The sequence below is a fragment of the Schistocerca nitens genome, chromosome 1 (genome assembly GCF_023898315.1).
Source record: "Schistocerca nitens isolate TAMUIC-IGC-003100 chromosome 1, iqSchNite1.1, whole genome shotgun sequence".
NCBI lineage: Eukaryota > Metazoa > Arthropoda > Insecta > Orthoptera > Acrididae > Schistocerca > Schistocerca nitens.
The window spans coordinates 507173585-507194477 of record NC_064614.1 but is presented as its reverse complement, the minus strand read 5'-3'; the positions used below and the strand labels follow the sequence as shown (position 1 = coordinate 507194477).

Sequence of the window (20893 nt, the reverse complement as noted above, 5' to 3'; positions counted from 1 at the left end):
TTCTTTGTTTACGTTTTTAAAAATTTAAACACTTCATTTAGCAAAGCAATGTCCACCACTTCTTGCTTCAAAGTTCAAAACGACTTGGGTTACGTGTATTTCTGTAGATAAGTGCCACCTTGCATGGACATTCTCACAGAGCCATATTATCAGAACATCATTATACTGAAAATTCAATATTAAAGTTTTATTCTGAGGCCAAAAAAGAGTTTACAGATGTTCTTAAGTTATAAGCATAAGCAGTTACACAAAGTTTCATGAAAATCTTCGATGGTGGGTGACACAATGTGGGGCGATTTGACATGGATTGACCCCATAGCTTTTTACCATAACTTAATAAACACAATAGATACGTATAACAGATTTTAGCAATCAATAATATATTCTCCTTCACTATTTACAACAGTCTGCCAATGCTGGGCTAACTTTTCGATTCCACAGCTGTAGAAATCACATGGGTTCAAGATGATGTACTTGCTGAGCTATGCTCAGAGCACATTTTTATCCAGAAAGGAAATTCCTTTAAGATTGTTTGACAGAGAGCACATAAGGTGAAAATGTGGGGGTGCAAGATCAGGTAAATAGGACAGGTGTGAAATGACTTCATAATGCAACTCCTTTATAGTGTTTTCTGTCAATCTAGGAAGTTTGCCTACATGAACAACTGGGCCCTAGCTGTACAACACGAATCATTTGAGGCCACTGAACATGTCCTGTGCTCCCACCTAAAGTCACTGAAAGACTACTTCCACAGCTAAACCCAAACAAGGCCAAAGAATCGTGCCTCCACCTTAGCAAACCACTCAGCAAGAAGAGAGCTTAATGCTATCCTTGAAGGGAAATGCCTTAACTGTAACAGCTACCCCAAATATCTAGGAGCTACATTGGACAGGACACTCTCTTGCAAGGAGCACTTGACAAAGACTTCAAGCAAAATGAGGACAAGAAATTGTGTGGCACTACTTGGGGGCTCCATAGCAGATAACACTCCATCCATCAGCAACTGGCCTTGTCTACTCAGTAGCAGAACACTGTGCTCCAGTATGGATTATAACCCATACACAAGCAGAACTGATGTGGCACTAAATCACACTGTAAGCTTTATCAGTGGCACAACATAATCCACCTCTACTATATAGTTGCCAACCCTAAGCCATATACCACCATCAGAGATACAGCAAAAAATGCTCTCCTCGGAGAATACAACAAGGTAATTAATAACCCTCTGCCCATACACTTCACGACATTCGCTTCAGAAATGCTACAAATTTGTTGGGCAATAGACCGTGCTGCCTGAACTATCAACACAACTGGCACTGCTAAGAGGATCCTACGACTTTCACATCACTGGCAACGAGTTATACACAATGCTGGTGACTGCTTTGAAGGTCAGTAAAACTTTGAAACATGTATCTATTTTGTGCGAGCTGTAAATAAATAGTTGCCTCTATTCAAATTCCAACCCTTGTATAAGAATGTCCAGCTCAAGCTTACAAGAGAAGAGAACCTTCATCAACTTCCTAGCTGCAACAGATGAGGCTAGTGATTATATTCAATGTCTGAATGTTAATTTGTAATTAAACTGTACATAAAGTCTACAAGATAAGCGATGTATGCCATACGATGAATAAATGTCAGTCTTAACAGAATGTGAGCAGGCATTGAGGAGTAGCATCATTTCACTCAGTCTTCCTGGTCATTGTTCTTGGATTGTGTCTGTAAGGCAACTCATCTGTTGACAATAAATGTCAGCAATGATGGTTACACCTCCGGGAAGCAATTCTGAGTACACCATCGCTGTTCTACCAGATGTGTAACATTATCTTTTGTGGATGTGCATAGATTTTTGTACAGGGAGTTGCTGCTTTGTTAGGGCTCAACTTTTCCATTCTATTCCTTACGTTAGCAGAAAGACATCACTTCTTGTCATCAGTAACAATCCATGATAGGGAAAGTCAGTGTTGCTCGTGAGCCAATTGATGAGAAGCAATCAGAGATGACCACCCACTGATTGTGATTCTGGCTTAGAGCAAGTGGTACCCATTAACCTGATTTTTGAACCTTTCCCATGGCACACAAATGTCATATGTCCTTGGAATGAGCACAGTTCATCACATCTGCCAGTTATCAAGTACACTGACGTGGATCATTGTGGATTGAGACATTTAAACAATCTTCATCAATTCCTGAATGTCTTTCTGAACGTGGACAGTCACTATAGTTGTGTCACGAACGATGGCAGTCGAGTTTAGGCTTGTTCTACGCACCTATGTCACACATTCACCGTCAACCAAAGAGCTTTCAGTAGGGTACTGAGAACTCTGCTGTGAATGGCATAGTTAATTTATGCATTAAATGTGATCATAGCGAGTTGTCATCGATGATTTTGGTGAAAAGTGATAAATTCTGCATAAGCAAGTGAGAAACACGATTTGCAGGATATACACTTTCTTCAAGCAACGCACATGCACATACCACAGCTCTTATTTTGAATCGTCGCCTATGCAATCTCCGTCCATGCCTCGTCATGCGTGGACTGCCATGCTTCATGGATCAGACTGTAACATCGTAACGATCCTCCTTAATACAAAGAAAAACTTTTCTTGCTGTGCTTTGTCCAATGGCATGGTGCAAATATTTCTGGCTGCCTCAACTGCTGTCACCCCTCTACTGAACTCAAGCAGAAGTACATGTCGGAAAGGTTCTGATTTCTCTGCTTGGCACACCATTTTCTAGCGTTTGCAACTCCAATCAATATCTCACAATGACAATATGTACACTCAAATAACAACAGTGAACTGCAAATAAAAATTGACAATCGATAAATAAATCGACAGCAACTGGAATTCCAACATGCAAAACAAAAACGCTACAAACTTGTGCACCAACCTAATATTTTATGGATGACAAAATAGGCCTTCTTAGTTAATGCAGTGGTAAGAGAAATTCACTGCTGATAATCCATTTCAGGGAAAAATATCTGGAGTGCCAAGATTATCACAGAAGTAAAAAACCAGATTAATTATACAAAACAAATTCCAAAAGACACCCATTAATTTCTACTTGTCAAAACAATAAATTAAGTAAAATAAAGCACAGAGGAAGAAAATAAACATTTACCTCAGTTTTGCATTTTGAATTTAGAAATTCAAACTGGAACTTACTGGTACTTTACAACAGCTAACAACATTCAAAAAATAACACAAAAAATTACAGTTGTGTGTATACCCACTCATAATTAGAAATTCACTCACTATTAAATAAACGTGTCCGAGTCTGTGACATTTAATATGTTTGAAAAAGATAAGCTACAAAAATGTATATAAGAAAAAATTGCACACAACACGCAACAGCCAAAACCAAGAACTAACTCTTCATAGTCTTGCCAGAAATCTTTTAGAAACTTCATACAAACCTTGTGAGCACGCAAAGTTCGGCCCTCACATGCAAGGGTCACATCGCAAAAACTTTCACGCTCTAGCAGTTGGCTGAACATGACTTGCAGATTGTTGTGGTGGTACTTCCACCTCAAACAATACTGCTGTGGCAGCATTCTCTGATGTGTATTCATTTTACTTTATAAGTTCTTGTTGCCTCCTTATCTGAAATTCTTTCACCGCTTAATAATCTGAGCAGTCAGCCAATTTGTATCCAACTGGGCCTTCCTCCTGATTCAGTGTCTTTCTTGGATATTCATGAGTTTCTTCAAGCTCTTCTATCCATGCAAAAGTAAAGAAAGAAATTTTCAAAAAATTAGTAGCAGTCAAAATATTAATGACTAAAATCTCTCTCTCTCTCTCTCTCACACACACACACACACACACACACACACACACACAATAAAAACTAACTAAATATAACCCACCATTCCATTATGGCTCCTAGCCTGAACGATACTGAGAAAAATAATCATCTGGAGGTATATGGCCCTCGACTATGTAGGTGAACATTTCTCCACACACAAAATTGGAGGGAGGAGGGGGTGAAAAATAAATGTTCATAAACTGAGTTACCATGTTTCAGTTTATGGGCCTATATCTCTCAACGCTTTCACTACACAACGAGTGGTTATGTCTGCTTATTCCACTGTTTGTTACAGAATATTACTGTTATCACATTCTATAACCTCCTTCAGAATTCAAGAAGGAATAGAAATATTACCAAACACTCAAAAATTTATCCATGGCAAAATAAAATGATAGTGTAAGCTGCTAAAACAAACAAATTCTGACAACATTTCACAAAAATATAATTACCAAGCAATATTTGGCCTTCTAATAAATAGCCTAAACAAGGATAAAGGAACAGATTGGTCAGCAAAGGTAGCTCATGAACAGTTGCAGAATAAAAATGTACAATTAAAGTTAAGGTATAATGTACAGGATGTCCCAGGAGGTACGGTCAATATACAGGAATGTGACAAACTAGCTTTCAAACCAAAAAAGGACTCAAAAATAAATACCTTATTGAAAGCTCTCTACTTCCCAAGCTTATAAGGGGCATTCAAAAAGAAATGAGCAGGAGGAATAATTACAGAAACCAGTACCTGTATGTCAGAAGTATTGACCCTGGCTGTTGAGACACTTGTCCCGCTGTGACACAAGGCGGTGAATGGCTATCTCATAAAATTCCCAGCGCTGCAGTGTTAACCAGTTCTGCAGATACAGATGGACGTTGTCGTCCGCATGAATCATTTGCCCCTCGGAGCCTTTTTAAGAGAACCAAGATGGCCCTCTCCTAATTCACTTCCTGCAGCACGGGACAACAGTGAATGCCCAGCATTACTCGCAAACCTTGAACACCCTTCGTCAAGCGATCAAATCAAAACGAGCAGGCAATCTCACCTGTGGGGTCCTTCTGCTCCACGACAATACAAAGCCTCATACAGCCAACACGGTTGTAGCATCATTCAGAAATTCAAATGGCAGGTTCTCTGCCACCCTCCATGCAGACTGGACCTTTCCCCCCGTGATTATGCCATTTTTGGTCGCCTTAAAAAGGCTCTGAGGGGCAAACGATTCCCCTCGGATGCCGATGTCCAGCTGTACGTGCGGAACTAGTTAACATAGCAGCACCAGGAATTTTATGAGACAGCCATACACCACCTTGTGTCACATGGGACAATACTTCACATAAAGGTACTGGTTTCTGTAAATATGCCTCCGGCTTTCTTTTTGAACGCCCTTTATAGAAAGGTGGTGGCCTGTGGCCTGAATGGGGAGGAGGGGTGGGGGTGAGAGGGGGGGGGAGGGGGAACAACCCAGTGAACACAAGCTCTGAAATGCATACTTCAAGACCTATAAGTGCTTGTTCATTTCTGCTACAGCAAAATATCCAATCATTGTTCGTAAGGTGTATATTTTACATCACGTTTCCTTGCCTTTTTTACTTTGAATAATCATTGCCAGAACAATGACCGTTCCTCGTAAGACACACTGAATTAGCGATTTTTCGGTTATGTTCAAGTGCAACTGAATAACTCAAAACTTAGTTTTCCAGATGCTTTTCACCCTAATTAAGACATATTTCGGGCAGGATGGGTTTATGGTGTTTTCAGGTTGTAACGATATGATGGTAAGGTTCTGTGTGGTATGTGTACTATACTGACAAGGAAATAACAACTGAAACTTGTATTTTAAGGTGAAAAAAGAACACTTGCACGATATCAGGGCAGCAATCAACCCCACATGAAAATTGCTGCACAATTCTGACAGTGTGCAGTTATAACCTTCTGGAAGGCCAGCTTTTAAACTTTGCACGCTCTGGTTGTTGTCACTTGCTCTGCCCCTCTGCAGTCGGCTAATTCCCTGGAGCAAGAACTGTAACAACCACAGCCGACCTACTATATTTGTGGGATACTGAAGATGAGGGAAGAGTTGGAAATCTCTGCCTATTGCATTTTGAAATTTTGTTCGAGAACAGTCATGTTATTCTATGTGAAAGATCGTAAGTGATATAAGTATATAAAATTTAATAAACCTAACTAACAGAAGAAAAATTATGAATTTACATGATTTACAATCTAATCACGCCAGTCCTGCTGAAGAATACCGCATTTCACACGAATTTACTTCACTTTAACAGTGCCAGCAGTGGTTTTGGCAGAAGAATGACTTCTCCAGGACATCAGTAGGAACACATGCTGAACATGGCAAAAACATATTAACGTTCAACATGTCCCAATAAATTAAGTGAAAAGTATCTGACAAAATGTAATTTGCATTTATATGGTAATGAGAAATCCTTATCCGATGAATGGAATCTTAGGCTTAACTAGTGACACCATCTGCTTACACATCAACAATCCCCATGTGCTTGTTGCTACCTAACACTACCTATCCCAGCGTGCTACCAACTCCAAACCGACAAATTCATTCTTTGTGTACCTGACACACAACATCCTTATGCATTAACCATTTCTCATTTGAAGAGAAGTACAAACAATACAAACAAACCAATGGCATGGTCATGAGAAAAAAAAAAAAAAAATCACCACCATAAGACAACTTGTTATGGACCATCTGGAGGCAACCATAGCCACCCAAATTCCCCAGCCCCTTGTCTGGTTCTAATCCACCAATAAAATATTCATATCTAGACCATGGACCAAGAAACTATTCCCCATGCCTTTAGAGTCGCAACACCTTCTCTCCCACCCACTTCACTTGGTCCCCCTAAGCCCTTGGGCCACTTTCCTGGATGCTGACCTATATTTCTGTGATGGTGACATCCAAATATCTGTCCATATCAAGCTCATTAACTAACAACAATACCTGTATTTTATAGCGGTCATACATTTGACACAAATAAGTCTACCCTATATAGTCTAACCACCTGCGGATAGCACATCTAAGTGACTAGCAATTTCTTGTCTAATATATTGAACACATTACTAAGGCTTTTCGCAGACAAGCATTATCCCCCAAATCTATCCATACACATTTCCTGTACCATATCCACATATGCCCCTAATCCTCTGATGAACTCCAGGAACCAGCTGCAAAGAGTCCTCCCTTATCCCCCTCATATCATCCTGGACTGGAACAACTTGACCATATCCTTTGCCACAGCTGTTCTTACTTACCATCATGCCCTGAAATGAGCAACATCCTACACACAATGGTGTTCCACAGTCCACCCAATACCCTACACCACTCTTATGTCACACCCACTCCCAAGCCTTTGTCATCTACATTGCACCCCTGTGGAAGAATCAGGTGCAAGACCTGTCCAATAAACGCACCCAGTACATCCTACTCCAGCCCACTTCCATGCTTACCCTGTCCAATAAACGCACCCAGTACATCCTACTCCAGCCCACTTCGATGCTTACCCTGTCGTAAATGAGGCAGGGCCACCTTTGAGAGTGGTCATAGCATACTACAGATCTGCTGGAATTTTTACTAGCTGTTGTGCCTAAATAAATGGTTACAACAAAATTGTGGCCAACAGTGGAATTGAATGTCCAGTAATTGTACATACTGCTGAGCACAACATGCTCAATTTCAATGACTGCTTCACAACCATGCCATCTAGATCCTTCCCTCCAACAGCAGATGGGAACTGCCCCTGTATCACATTTTGGATCCCATAATCCTCCTGGTCTTAATCTTCACCAGCCTGTCCTGCATCCAATGCCATTTCTGTCCTATGACCTAAGCCAACTCAGTTTATCTTGCAATGTCAATGGCCATCCAAGGTGGCTACACTGGTTCCTGTCAGATGACTGAAGTTAAGCATTGTTGGACATGGCCAATACTTTGGATAGGTGACCTAATGGATATGCCACATGCCATTGACAATTTTCTCTTTGCCTTTACAGCAGAAGAGACAGAGGAGTGGTGTCATTAAGTTCCTTATCACCACTCTTTGTTTCTACATCCTGAACCTTTCTGCAGTGTCTCATGAAGTGAGGGCATCCGACACTGGTGGTGGTGGTGATATGTCCACCAGATGGGCATGTTAAGCTTAGCAGGCCCTTGGTGATCTTCCAAGAGTAGTAGGCTATGAGCCAACACTGGTCCCTCATGCACTAACACACACAGCTCTCATATTTCATATAGGGTGTGTGCCTCTGGGTGTGGCGGACAGGAATAACATTTCCAATTAGGCAGATGATCCTGCCCTTCAGGATCTACCAGCCATTAGTGCATACAACTTTTGCTTTGTGTTTCATCTTGTATTCACACCACCTCCTTTAGCCCTCTTCCATTATTTTATTCCCGTGTACAGTTTCCAACTCCTCCTGCGTATGGCACCGGTCAAGCTGCAGTTCCAGCACAGTGTAGTCAGCTGGGACAATATAGGTGTGCAGATGTGTGTGTACTCTACAGTTCTAAAGAATAATTTGTCCTAAAGCTAGAAATGATCTCAGCATTTTTTATGTGCCTACTGATAATTCAGTACTTCAACTACTCAATGAGTTGTTACTTTTCCTCCTTCAATTGCATTATTATAACGCAAAAAATGATTACTAGATTATCACTAGCAACTGAGGTTTGGCAGATAAACAACATGTAAGATGTTAAAGCAATTTTCAATGTCAAAGTTACTTTTGGCACTACATTTAGAATTAATACAGCTGGCATAATAATCCTGATCTCTAACTATTATCCATTTACTTGGAAAATATGGTCATGAAATCAATTTTATACAGAATCTATGAGAAAAGGTCATGTAGTCACTAAATGGAAGAGGGGATGCAGAATGACTGCTGTCAAAGTGACAAACTACTTTGCCTTCTTCAGACAGAATTAACGTATTGTACTTAATATTTTTCTCCTACTGGTAGCTTAACACCTACACCACTACAATGAGATTTATTACAGGATGACAGCTATCCACATGCCGTAAGAATAAAGGCATGTTTACAATGAATATTACGGCAGGAAATTATTGACATTGGACATGCAGAAAGAAGGAAAGGAAGGAAGATTAGGGTTTAACATCCTGTCAACAGCTACACAGGCAGAAAGAGTTTGACAAAATTTCCATTTAGTGCAAAGAATCATAACAATCTTTACATGTGCTTAAATCCAAGACATTACATTTACGAAAGAGAGAGAAATCAATTTTAACATATTACAATATAAGTGTCTAAAATATGCAGCAAGTAACTTTTAAATATTTCAGGGTAGTACAAAGAAATGATACAAAATGTGATGAATATGTGAAATCATTGTTAGATAAGGCAAATGCAAGATTAAGTGCAGTTGCAAAGGAATCGCAAGACACTAATGTGACTAGTTCTCTGCTCCAGCATGTGGAGCCCTTACCTAGTACAATCAGTTAAATTCAAAGACACTGGCAGCACAGACATCAGTGCGAAAATTACAAAGAGACAGAATGGCCAGTACTTACTTTCTGGAGGCTACATTCCAGCAGTGTTATAGACACATACAGAAGTACACAAAACTGTCCTACCCTCTGAGACTACTACTTTCTTCCTCACTACAGAAAAAGGGATAATTTGGGAAACGTTAGAAAGTAGGCGGGCAGGTCACTCAGACCTCAGGATGAGAAAATTCACCTGAAGTGAGAACAAAAGGAGATTAAGGTGGTCCATAATGGAAGAGAGAGAGAGAGAGAGAGAGAGAGAGAGAGAGAGAGAGATTAAGTTGCCCAAAAACAAATTTGCTCTCAGGGTGAGTTATTTTTGAATCTTGTATCACAGAAGGAATGCCCTAATCCACACTTTCATTAACTACTATTTGAAACAGCATCTTTTTCTCCAAACAGGGTTGCCAACAGTTTTTAGATGTGAAAATGCATTATTTCAAAACAATATTTCTGATTTAAAGGGGGAAATATCTCATATTAAAATGCCCAATTAAGATCATAATTGACTGTTTACAAATAAGAAGAAATAATTTCTTTAACCTTTACCCTAACATCTGTCAAAAGCAACATGCTTCATACTTATTTTATCTTTATTTCACCAAGAGGAATAGCAATTCCTGAAAACCTTTCTTCTGTGAGTCTTTGATTAGCTTCAGAGGTCAGATTATTAGGTGCTAGAAGTTATTCCTCTTCTTGCTGTCGTTTTTGTTTAAATATTTTTCTACATGACAAAATCTTCTTTTTCTGCACAGCAAGTTTTTGTTGCTTGTCTTCCTCCTGAGCTGTTCTTTTTTTCCTCTTCATATTTTTGTTTTTGCTTTTCTTCCTTCTCCTCCTCCTAGGTAGAGCCGGTATTTTATTGCATGCACACTGCACCAAAGAAAGCAGCTCTTCGTAAATACTTTTTCTGGGTTGTCATACAATTTCATTTTAATTTTTACTGCCATAACATTGGCAGTTTTTTCTGAATGTGATGTGCAGTTCTCTGTAAGACATCTTTTTACACAGAAAAATCCCCTTTCAACCTCAGCCCTCCCAGGCGACATGCCTAAAGCTGCTTTCACCACAGAACATAGTAAAAGTGACTTCTAACAAAAAAAAAAGTAAGTAAAAGAAAAAAGTAACTACAAGTAACAAAAGTGATTTATTGATAGCACTGCTGCAGAATTTCAAACTTCCTTTTAGTTTCTTCTCCTGAAGGTTTACATCACCCAGTCAAGTTTCTCATGCAAATCAATACTTTAGAGCATAGATAAAATATAGGATTCTTTAAAGTAACAACTGTATCATGTCTGGCTGTAACTAATTATGCAAAAACTTAATCAGTCTTAACAAAATAAACAATGAGATGTGCAGCAGCTGCACTTTTCCCCACCAAAAACATTGGACACCACCTTGGACACCACATCTGACTCAAGGATTTGCTTCACAATGTTGAGATTTTTCAAAACAAACGTGTGAATAGTCAGAAGATTTTTGATGCTATCTTTATGACAAAATAATTAACTGGCAGTCGTTTGCACATTGATGAAGCATGCTAGCTTTTCATTCAGCATTGGAAGCTCTCAAATCCATCAAAAGTGTGTAGTCCTTTTAAATGATGCTACAGGCAAGAATTTGGAAAACCCAATTTCCTGGTCATGTTTGTTTCAATAAACAATTAACATTTATATCAAATTGTCTAGTAACACTCATTTTAGTGTGTATTTTTTTCCTTTCTAGTCTGCCAACAGCTGAGTATAATCAGAATGTTTCATATACTCATTTTTAGCTGAACCTGCAGACCACTGTAACTCAACTGGATGGAAGCCAACCAACAGATGCCACTTGACTACTTATTAAGCTTTGAGTCTCATTAACTTTGCACTTGATGTAGTCTTTTAAATCGTGTTTAACCCTCTGATTGTTAAGAGGACAAGCCCCAAGAGAACTCTGCACATATTCATCAGATGAAAGCAGAGCCAAAGCAGCAATAAATTTGTTACAAATTTCCACAGGACAAATTTGCTTTTGGATAGTTCCACCCTGAGCAAACATTTTTTTTACCTGGACATGTCTTGCTGAAGATACAGAGCATCATCAAATGGTTTGTTATTTTCAGTCTTGTTGCCACATGAACCACAAAAATCACAGCATGTGGTAAAAAATTTGACTTCGGCAAAATATGTCTGTGTAAAAAAAAAAAAGGGGGAAAAGTGTGCCCCTCAAGGCAGAACCTGTTCAAAAGCAAATTTATGTGTGAGCAAACATGGACAAAAGAGTGAGCTGAAGACAAATACTCCAAGGAAAACACATCTGAGGAAATTTGATATCTGTAGAGAAAAAGATGCTCTCACAAATAGATCATGCACCCCTTCCAAGATACCAAGGCCCAAAACATCATCACTCACTCTGGCATAATCCTCACACCTGTCTCTCTCAAAAACTATGAACCGAAAAGTGACAAAACGTACAGGTTTTATAAATAATCTAACAGGATATAAGATCACAAAAGGAGAGGTTTCTAAACCAAATGCGATAAGAGATCAAGCTATTTTCAACATGAGAGAATTTTTGTCAAGACAAATGTTACTGACAACTTTTGTGTGCCAAAGAAATAGTTTGGGAAATGACAAAGCTTACATAATGTGCACAATGCAGACCGTTCAACTACATTGCCATGTTCTTTTGCATTATCACAATTACTCATTGAATTACAACACCTTGAAGATGGTTAAAATTTTTAAAATGTCGCAGTAACATCTGCACTCCTTCCACTTAAAAGACCTCCACTCAAAAAGTATTAAAATTTATAAATCTCCACTGTGATCAAATACCAAACCTGCACGTCAAATTTCAACAAAAGAAGTGATGTGGACCCCTAGATTACTTGACATCAAATCACCCCTAGACTAATGGCATTTTTTGCTATTAATTTCTCACAAATATCTTGAATGCAAATGCTTGAAACAACAAATCTCATTGGCTGGTATCAACCCCCCCCCCCACACACACACACACGTTTTAACAACACACCTCATTGGCTGGTATCAACCCCCCCCCCCCCCCAAATTTTATTAGTGCACTTTCAGGCAACATTATAATCATCCAAAAAAATTAATGATAATACAACAACAAAGTAAAATATTAAAAACTATGGACTGAAGTACGAATATTACAAAACCAGATTAAACTTAAATAAAAATTGAATAAATGTATTTAAAGTATCCTCTGAAGATCAAGTGGTTAAAATTAGTTTCAAAAGGCATTACTTTCACTTTTCCACATATTAATATAAGATTAGTTTCCTTGTAAAAAGAGAAGTGGTGTTTAACATTTTCCTAAACAGATCCCATACCTTTGTGAAAGTTATAGTGAGATAGCATCCCTTGCGATTGTGGCGACTAGACTGATCTGTAGCGCTGTCTGAGGTCTAAATTAGGTCGGAAGGTGACAACTTGGTTTGACACTTGGTGAAGCTAACAAATATGAATACGAAATGAAGACTGAAGAGATTTATCTGTAGGTTATCCTTGTACTGATGTTTGCTCTGTACGAAATTCAGTTTTCATTACAACAAAGTAAAACCACAATGTGCAAGGTAAATGAAGACAATAAAAGACAAATTGTGACAATTATTTTGGTCCTGGTTTCATACATATAGCATATACAACAGGAAAAAATGTGTGTAGGAGAGGGGGAACCTGTAACTCTTACCCCTCCTGATACTATCTTGCCAGCAAACACACTGCATCCCGTTAACAAGTTGTTAACTGTTGTAGTCGCACCACAGCCATTACAAGCTAAAGGGCAGATGTGAAAGCCATGGGTTAAGGGACAGTATCATACATGGATGAAAGGTGGTATTACCTCATTTTAACTTTGCTACCATGAGGATGTACACAATTGCTACATGGTTAATTAAACTGCTCTCTTGGCAATAATATAATAAATACAATACATCCCATTAATGATATGGCCGGTCTTCTAGACAACGCGAATCACTGATGTATTCTTTGGACAGTGACAACATGTGTTTCGTAGCTGGCATCAGCGATATCTTCATATGTTGTTTGTGTTCTTTAATAATACGTAATTTAATTATTTTGAGTACTTGCTTAGATTATGTTGTATACTAGACACATCTACGTCTACTACAGATTGCAATTACACTAAAGGATCCAGTACTGCCATTCTGCTTTCCACTCTTTCTTAATGATGTGGCAACAGACTAATCTGTGGTGTAGCCTAGGGTCTGAGTTAGGTTGAAGTGAGACTGTGAAACCAACGAAACTATGATAACATTTTTTTTTTATTACCTTGTGTAGCCCATAATTAAAATAACGAAATTATTTGCAAATTTGTGATGTTTCAAGTCATTGGTCTTTCCTGAGTCACGTATCTCCACCATATTAATGATACCACAGGTCTTTTGGCATGGTATCGCATTATTTACTAATTGTGATATGGTTCACATGCCAAACATGGATACACACATCTCTCTGTCTTTCTCTATGAAATAGCAGGTACACAGATATGCAGACATACTATACATACATCACTACAAACATTTCAGACATTTTCTGACCACCCTGTATATATACACATATATCTATGTCAGTCCAACAGGTGACGTCACCCCACAAGATAAAACAGTATATTATATGAGGCTTTATCCCACGTACAAACATCTTGAACGAACAGTTAAATAAATATAGTGGCCATTCCTACCGCACAATCTCAATCCCAAAGCAACTTGTTTGGGATGCTCTACAGAGGCATGTTGCTCGTCAATCTTCCCCTCCACACCCTTGCCATGCTGAGTGCATCTTTGCAAAAAGAACATAATTAACTTCTTGTGGAGTTAACAGACACTTACCAGCAGCCTTAAAAATTGCTTTGCGTGTTTTAGGCCTATTGCTTTACTAGACAGTCACTTTTCACTACTAAACTTGCATTTGCAGTCAGTAAGCTGTAAACATCACAGATGTTTGAGAAAAAAACTGTACCATGTTTTATTTGGCTTATGTTGCATGCTCTATATCTAGACCGTAGGAGATCCACAGCACTTAAATTGGAATAAACTTAAAGAGCGATTTCAATGCTGGTAATGCTCATTAAATCCTAGAGTCAAATTCCTGAGGATTCTGTCACCCTCCATACACCATAAGAAATGATAAGACTAAACAGTTCAGTACATGATTCACTATCAGTTCAATAATTCACCAATGAAATTAAAATTATTTAAATTTCTTTTTCAAAATCACTCTTATGATAAAATGAAACCCTTTTTGTGTTACCATATGTTTACGCTGTGATGCTACTACAGACTCTCCTACAGAACTCAAGCCAAGTGCTTGGAGGCAATATATGTCTTAGGTATTACAAATACATAAAAATATAGAAGTAGCAAGTTTTATAATGTTCCTGGTGCCTGTCCATTATATTAATCACAAAAACATTGAATTTTTTCCATGAGCTGGATCAAATGGTATTGTGAACTTGCTGAGAGTTATGTTTCAGTAAAAGTTATGGAAGACCAATTCTACTTGTGGTACAAGTTATGTACTGAATCCCTTGTATTTTTTTTTGTAAATTAGGAATCTTATATGTAGGCCTACGTAACATGCATCAAAATACTCTGAGACATGCCCATTACCTAATATAAACTTTCTGAATTTACCATACAGCTTCAGTTTTTGTGACAAAAAGTGCATTAAACAGGGCAAAGTGAGTTTGAATATGGTGCAAGTATAAACATTAGCCTACCTACATGTCAATATGTTGCCAGTCTTTACTTGGCACATTCATATTCATTGGTATTGCCAACTCTCAAACAAATTATCACCTTTCAATCTAAGCCACACTTGAGCTACACTACAGATCAGTCTGTCACCACAATCATGATTTCAGAATGGAGTTCCAAGAGCACACTCTAGTCCTCCCTCTTTCTGTCTAATTTGAATATGGGGACAAATGATGTAGGTCAATAAAAATCTTCTATTAAGCACCATGAGCTAGTAAACCAATTTCTAGATCAACAGTAAATATAAAAAGAAAAAATAATAGTTCCAATCTTTGTCAGTGGAACAGACATTCATGCAAATAAATTCTTTGAAAAAATATGTGGCAGTATGCCCTAGTGTGAATTAATTCTGACCAGAGAATATGAAATGTGTCAAATCTGTGTTGTTTACGCTAAGGTGCAAACACCAGTTCCACACATCAATCACTCATTAATATGTGGGGCGACACAGGTGTCATAAGGACAGAACTTTGCCTTGGAAGTAGAATGAGCCAAGTGGTAAATATGCTGACAGGAGCAGCTACAGTAATCTGTTGCTATATGTTACAGTAATACAAAACTATTGCTAATTTTAATAAATGCAGAATTACAACTTTGATTCATCTGGTATATGTTGCTACTTTCTGTTAAATATGACACTGGTTTTCAATCTGGGAAATGCGACAGAGCTACAAATGGTTTACATACCATATTAACAGTGTGGGTCTCACTGATTCATTTGAGGAAAAACACCCTTGAAAATAAAAAAATAAATTATGATAATAAATTTATCAAGTTTACCTTCTTTACCACCTTGAATTCATATTTTTCTTAATGTTTGCAGATGACAATGTTGTCATATAAACATACTGCCATTTCAGCAGCTAATCAAGGATCAAGCAAACTGACAAGAGCGGTCAAGACACTGGACTCACATTCGAGAATTGCAGTATTCAAGTCTCCATCCTTTGTTACCACTTTTATTAGGTATATGTCTTCTTCCCAACTCATTTTGAGTAGGTGCTAGAATGGTTTATTTGGAAAACCACTGCTGATTTCCTGCCACTTTTAGTCAGATCTTGTGCTTCACCTCTAATGGCAGGACATTAAAGCTAACATTCTACCCTTTAAATTAAAGTCTTTTCCAGAAGATATGCAAGTGTGAGTTACACAACCTTCTGTGGAGGAGGTATAAGTTACTGTAATTATGCACTTCCTACTCCCCCCCCCCCCCCCATGAGACAAACATAAATCTATGAAAGTTTAATATAATTGTAACAATTTTCTTCTACAGACTGCTTCCACAGATCTCATTTCACATGCTGATGGCGGTAAAAAGTGTGTGTGTGTGTGTGTGTGTGTGTGAGAGAGAGAGAGAGAGAGAGAGAGAGAGAGAGAGACGGCAATAAAAAAATTGCTACAAAGTAGAAACAACTGAAATTGGTGTTTCCTATTAGCTAAAGCTGAATCCACTCGGGAAATTGACAGTAAGTAGTGAATGCCGTAGTACGATAGGATTTTACTTACGAAACTATGTTAAGTGTCTTGAGTTACGGCCATGCACTCGCCTAACGAACACTACCGCATCCCGAAAACATTCGTGACCTAGTCTACCAACGGCCCGTTATGTTTTTCATCGGAACTGATTTCCGTTGTATCAGCACAGCAAACAGATGATGCCCGATTTATCACATATTCATTACTGCACCATAATCAGTAACCCTGTACCGCTGATATTTCTCTTACAAGGAACATACTCGCCAAATACACTAATGCTGAGGCTAGCATTCACACAACCCTTTACCCTTCTACGTACTAGTAGGTACGTTGCGCGAATTTGGGTAAGCAACACAGTAAAGAACCCTACAATAATTACTAGTTATATCTAAATAACATTCTACTGTCACAACTCCGTTTCTGGTTACCGTAAATTACAAAACTGCGAATTACAATAGTACAGCCATTCGTTTGCAACGCACTATGTGCGCTACGTTTTATTAGGCTTCTTGGCATTTCTTGATAATTAATTCCTGTTCTCTAGTCGATAACATTTCTCAGTTTGAATGAGACTTAAAAAATTCTGAAAGACGCACTCTTATACCACTGCTTTCATATTAAAAAAGAAAACGGAATGCAAGTCTATACACGTTATACACGCGTCGCAACATTACAGCCATTAACATTGTGGGGGTAGTTATTTAGGGCAAGACAGCGGTAACGTCAGTTTTTAAAATCTAGTTAATTTCTCGTCAAAAACTGAAAATGGCGCACGTGTTGTCCTATCGGTTACAGCGGCATATCGATGCTGGCTTCAGGAAACACATTACGGAGAATACATTATCCCGATTAGGGACTTACCTCTATATTATATACAAAAGCTTAAACGCGACGATCTTCAAGACCGCCCTATTTTACAGTTACTCTTCTCCGCTCGCTATGAACGTTCTTCCCCCGTTTGTATGCTTCAAAATATTCAAACCTCCATGATACACCTTTTTTTATTTGTTCCACAATACTCAGTAAGCTTTGTACTGCTCACGTTAAATTACAAATAGGTGAACTATAGAAACATTCAACAGGGTGAAATTAATTTGCCTAGACGCTGTCTCCCGTTCATGGCACTTTTTATGAAATGGGGCAATTATAATCTGACCTTTCACAAATGTTTCGGAAGACTTTATGGGCGTATCTAATTCTTTCTGGTCGTTTATAACTGGACTAAATGAATATTTATATGTAGCCCTACAATTAAGTTTTGTATTAGTTCTATAACTATAGACAAATCAACATTTTAAAGGTAACAACATATAATACGCACCTATGTATGCACCTTTATTATTGTGTATAAGCTTTTGAGGTGTGAATAATATTTCTTCTTACACACGATGGGATTTTTAGCTGAGAGCCATAACAGAATAAGTTTCCGTTCCTATAGGTCATTCACCTGAACTCGGAACCGCTATACTACGATCGTATTGCAAACAAACTTCATTTCACTTTTTGTCGCACTGAACAAGAAGAAACTAGCAAAACAAGGTGTTGAATTAACATGTGGGCATTAATAAAACTAGTTTTCTCTAATTATGCGGAAACACTCGAAACAAAACGTGAATAGGGAAACATGAATATCTTACTCATGCAACACTCACTAATAACTTTTCTTTCTTCCAAATACATGAAACTAGTCTGTAACTACACACGTACACTACATACGTAACAAATCGCACTTCATGAACATAGAGGGTATTGTTCCCCGTGCGCAATGTGTGAAGCATTTGTTATGAATTTGTCAACAGTAGTGTGAAGTTCAGTGCGAGATAAAATCTTTTAATGTCAACAACACCAAAAACTTCTTATTTACTTTAACACTTTCTGCTCTCACCGAATACATTTTATGATATAATTTTTGTGCTTTTTTGGCATATACAAATATTTATTATAGCGAGGTTTCAGCATGGGCAATATGAACTAAAAACAGCAAAAACGAAGTCGAATACTCGATCCCAATAACAAGTACTGTGGACACCAATGTTTGTACCCCTGAAGTGTTTATCTACGATTTTAGCAGGTAGCATGGCTTGAACGTAAGGATGAGTGTATTCCCCTAAGTACTGTTAAAAAGCAGTTGGCAGAATTTTTTGTAACTTTACTTCGAAGGTGATGTAATTAATGGATCCAAATAAAAGTACTTGAAAAACTGGTGTGCGTACCCATTTTATGCGCCAATTCCTTGTACGAAAATGGTGAGGTACTTTGAACAAAGTTCGGTGTTCCACTATACTTGGGAACAAGTTGCTCAAGGATTTTGGAGAAGATATCCCAACCCGCACAGGTATGTTGAAACATTAATCGTGAAATATACTTTGTCAGGCATCTTACTTCCAAATCGTCAATAGCATGATTTGAACTATAGGTCAGTAACAAACCACGATGAATCACGTACAGTAGGAATGCGTTGTTAGGAAAGATCCATAACAGACCCAGATATATCACAAAGTAGTTTTCTGATCATTTTAGCTGTTGCAGATCACAGCAGAAAACCGTGTAATGATGCAAGACAGACAAAAAGAGGATTAAAATGCCTCAACATACAGGAACATCACATCTCAAGCAAAAGTAACATTACAAGTAACTTATAGTTAATGCAAAATGTAGAAGCAACCAACGGCAGTGGTTTCGCATAATTGGAGCTACTAGAGTATGTGTTTTAAAGGTAGCTAATTGTGAGGAGGGAGATTGCAGTTCATGTTCCGCATTACAGAGTGTGTTTCTGAGTGAAATATGAAAATCGTATATTGTATTTATGTCAATGCTGATTCACTCGGTATGCAGACTCCACTGCAGAGTCACTTTTGGGCGGAGACGATGATGAGGGTCACAGTAAAATTCGTTATGAGGCTTGAAGGCCATATTACAACAGAGATTGACAATTTGTTTTTAGACTCGAAAAATCTTCATTGATAGATAAAACAAGTAGTCAGATCTCGCCCATGAAATGGGTAATTGACATCACATTCCATCCCATCATACCATTTATTAGGGTCACTTCCTGTTCCATTCATGTATAGAGTGTGAGAACAATGATTGTTTGAATGCCTCTATGCATGCAGTAATTATTCAGATCTTATCAACACGATCTCTGTGCGAGCGATTCATAGGGGGTTGTAGTATATTCCTAGAGTAATAATTTAAAGCCAGTTCTTGAAACTGTGTTTATAGACAATCGCAGAATAGTTTTTGTCTGTGTTCAAGAGTCTGCCAGTTCAGTTCCTTCAGTATCTCTGTAATACTCTCCCTCAGATTAAAGAAACCAATGACCATTCATGCTGCCATTCTCTATATATTCAGTGTCCTATGTTAGTCCTATGTGGTATGGGTTCCACACACTTGAGCAATATTCTAGGATGGGTCACACAAGTAATTTGTAAGCGATATCTTTTGTAGACCGATAGTGCTTTCCCAATACTCTACCAATAAACAGAAGTCTACAACCTACTTTACCTAAGACTGAATATATGTGATTATTCCATTTCATAACCCTACAAAGTATTACAGCCGGGTATTTGTATGAGTTGGCCAATTCCAACAGTGACTCATTGATATTATGGTCAAAGGATACTACATTTATTCCATTTTGTGAAGTGCAAAATTTTACAGTTCTGAACATTTAGAACAAGTTGCCAATCTCTGCACCATGTTAAAATCTTATAAGATCTGACTGAATATTTATGCAGCTTCTCTCAGATGGTACTTTGTTGTAGATAACTGCATCATCTGCAGAAAGCCTGATTTTACTATTAATATTGTTTGCAAGGTCATTAATATAAAACATAAACAGCAACACACTTCCATAGGGCACACCAGAAGTTACTTGAACATCTGTCAGTGACTCTCCATCCAATATAACATGCTGCATCCTCTCTACCAATAAGTCCTCAATCCAGTCACAAATTTCACTTGATACCCCGTATGTTGGTACTTTTGACAATAAGTGTAGGTGCAGTACTGAGTCAAATGCTTTTCGGAAATCAAGAAACACTGTATCTACCGGATTGCCTTGATCCAAAGCTTCCAGTATTTCATGTGAGAAAAGTGAGAGTTGGATTTCACATGATCGATGTTTTTGGGTGTTGAGGCCAGGTTATTCTGTTCAAGATGCCTCATTGTATGAGCTCATAATATGTTCTCATATTCTCCAACAAGTCCTTGTCAAGGATATTGGAGGGTAATTTTGTAGATCACTTCTATTATCCTTCTTGTAGACTGGTATGACCTGCACCTTTTTACAAG

General features: G+C 38.2%; 2 protein-coding genes across 8 annotated transcripts in view; one reads left to right on the top strand and one right to left on the bottom strand.

Annotated features, from left to right (window-relative positions):
• The window catches only part of LOC126253041 (longitudinals lacking protein, isoforms H/M/V), a 176176-nt gene extending 157820 nt beyond the window's left edge, over positions 1-18356 (bottom strand). For 3 of the 7 annotated variants that reach the window (XM_049954116.1, XM_049954164.1, XM_049954133.1), the window contains exons 1-2: positions 17922-18340; positions 3416-3715 (exon numbers count right to left, since the gene is read on the bottom strand). In XM_049954116.1, coding sequence (XP_049810073.1) covers positions 3416-3571 — 156 coding nt within the window. In that variant the 5' untranslated portion in view covers positions 3572-3715; positions 17922-18340. Of the gene's footprint in view, positions 1-3415; positions 3716-16630; positions 16982-17028; positions 17145-17461; positions 17582-17921 lie in introns of those variants that run through there. The other 4 variants (XM_049954124.1, XM_049954147.1, XM_049954156.1 and 1 more) reach the window with 4 other exon arrangements.
• A 282-nt stretch (positions 18357-18638) lies between these two features.
• Positions 18639-20893, top strand: part of LOC126253033 (protein preli-like) — a 36302-nt gene continuing 34047 nt past the window's right edge. Inside the window, exon 1 of the mRNA XM_049954104.1 lies at positions 18639-18935. Within this exon, the coding sequence (XP_049810061.1) occupies positions 18844-18935 (92 nt within the window). The 5' untranslated portion in view covers positions 18639-18843. The remainder of the gene's footprint in view (positions 18936-20893) is intronic.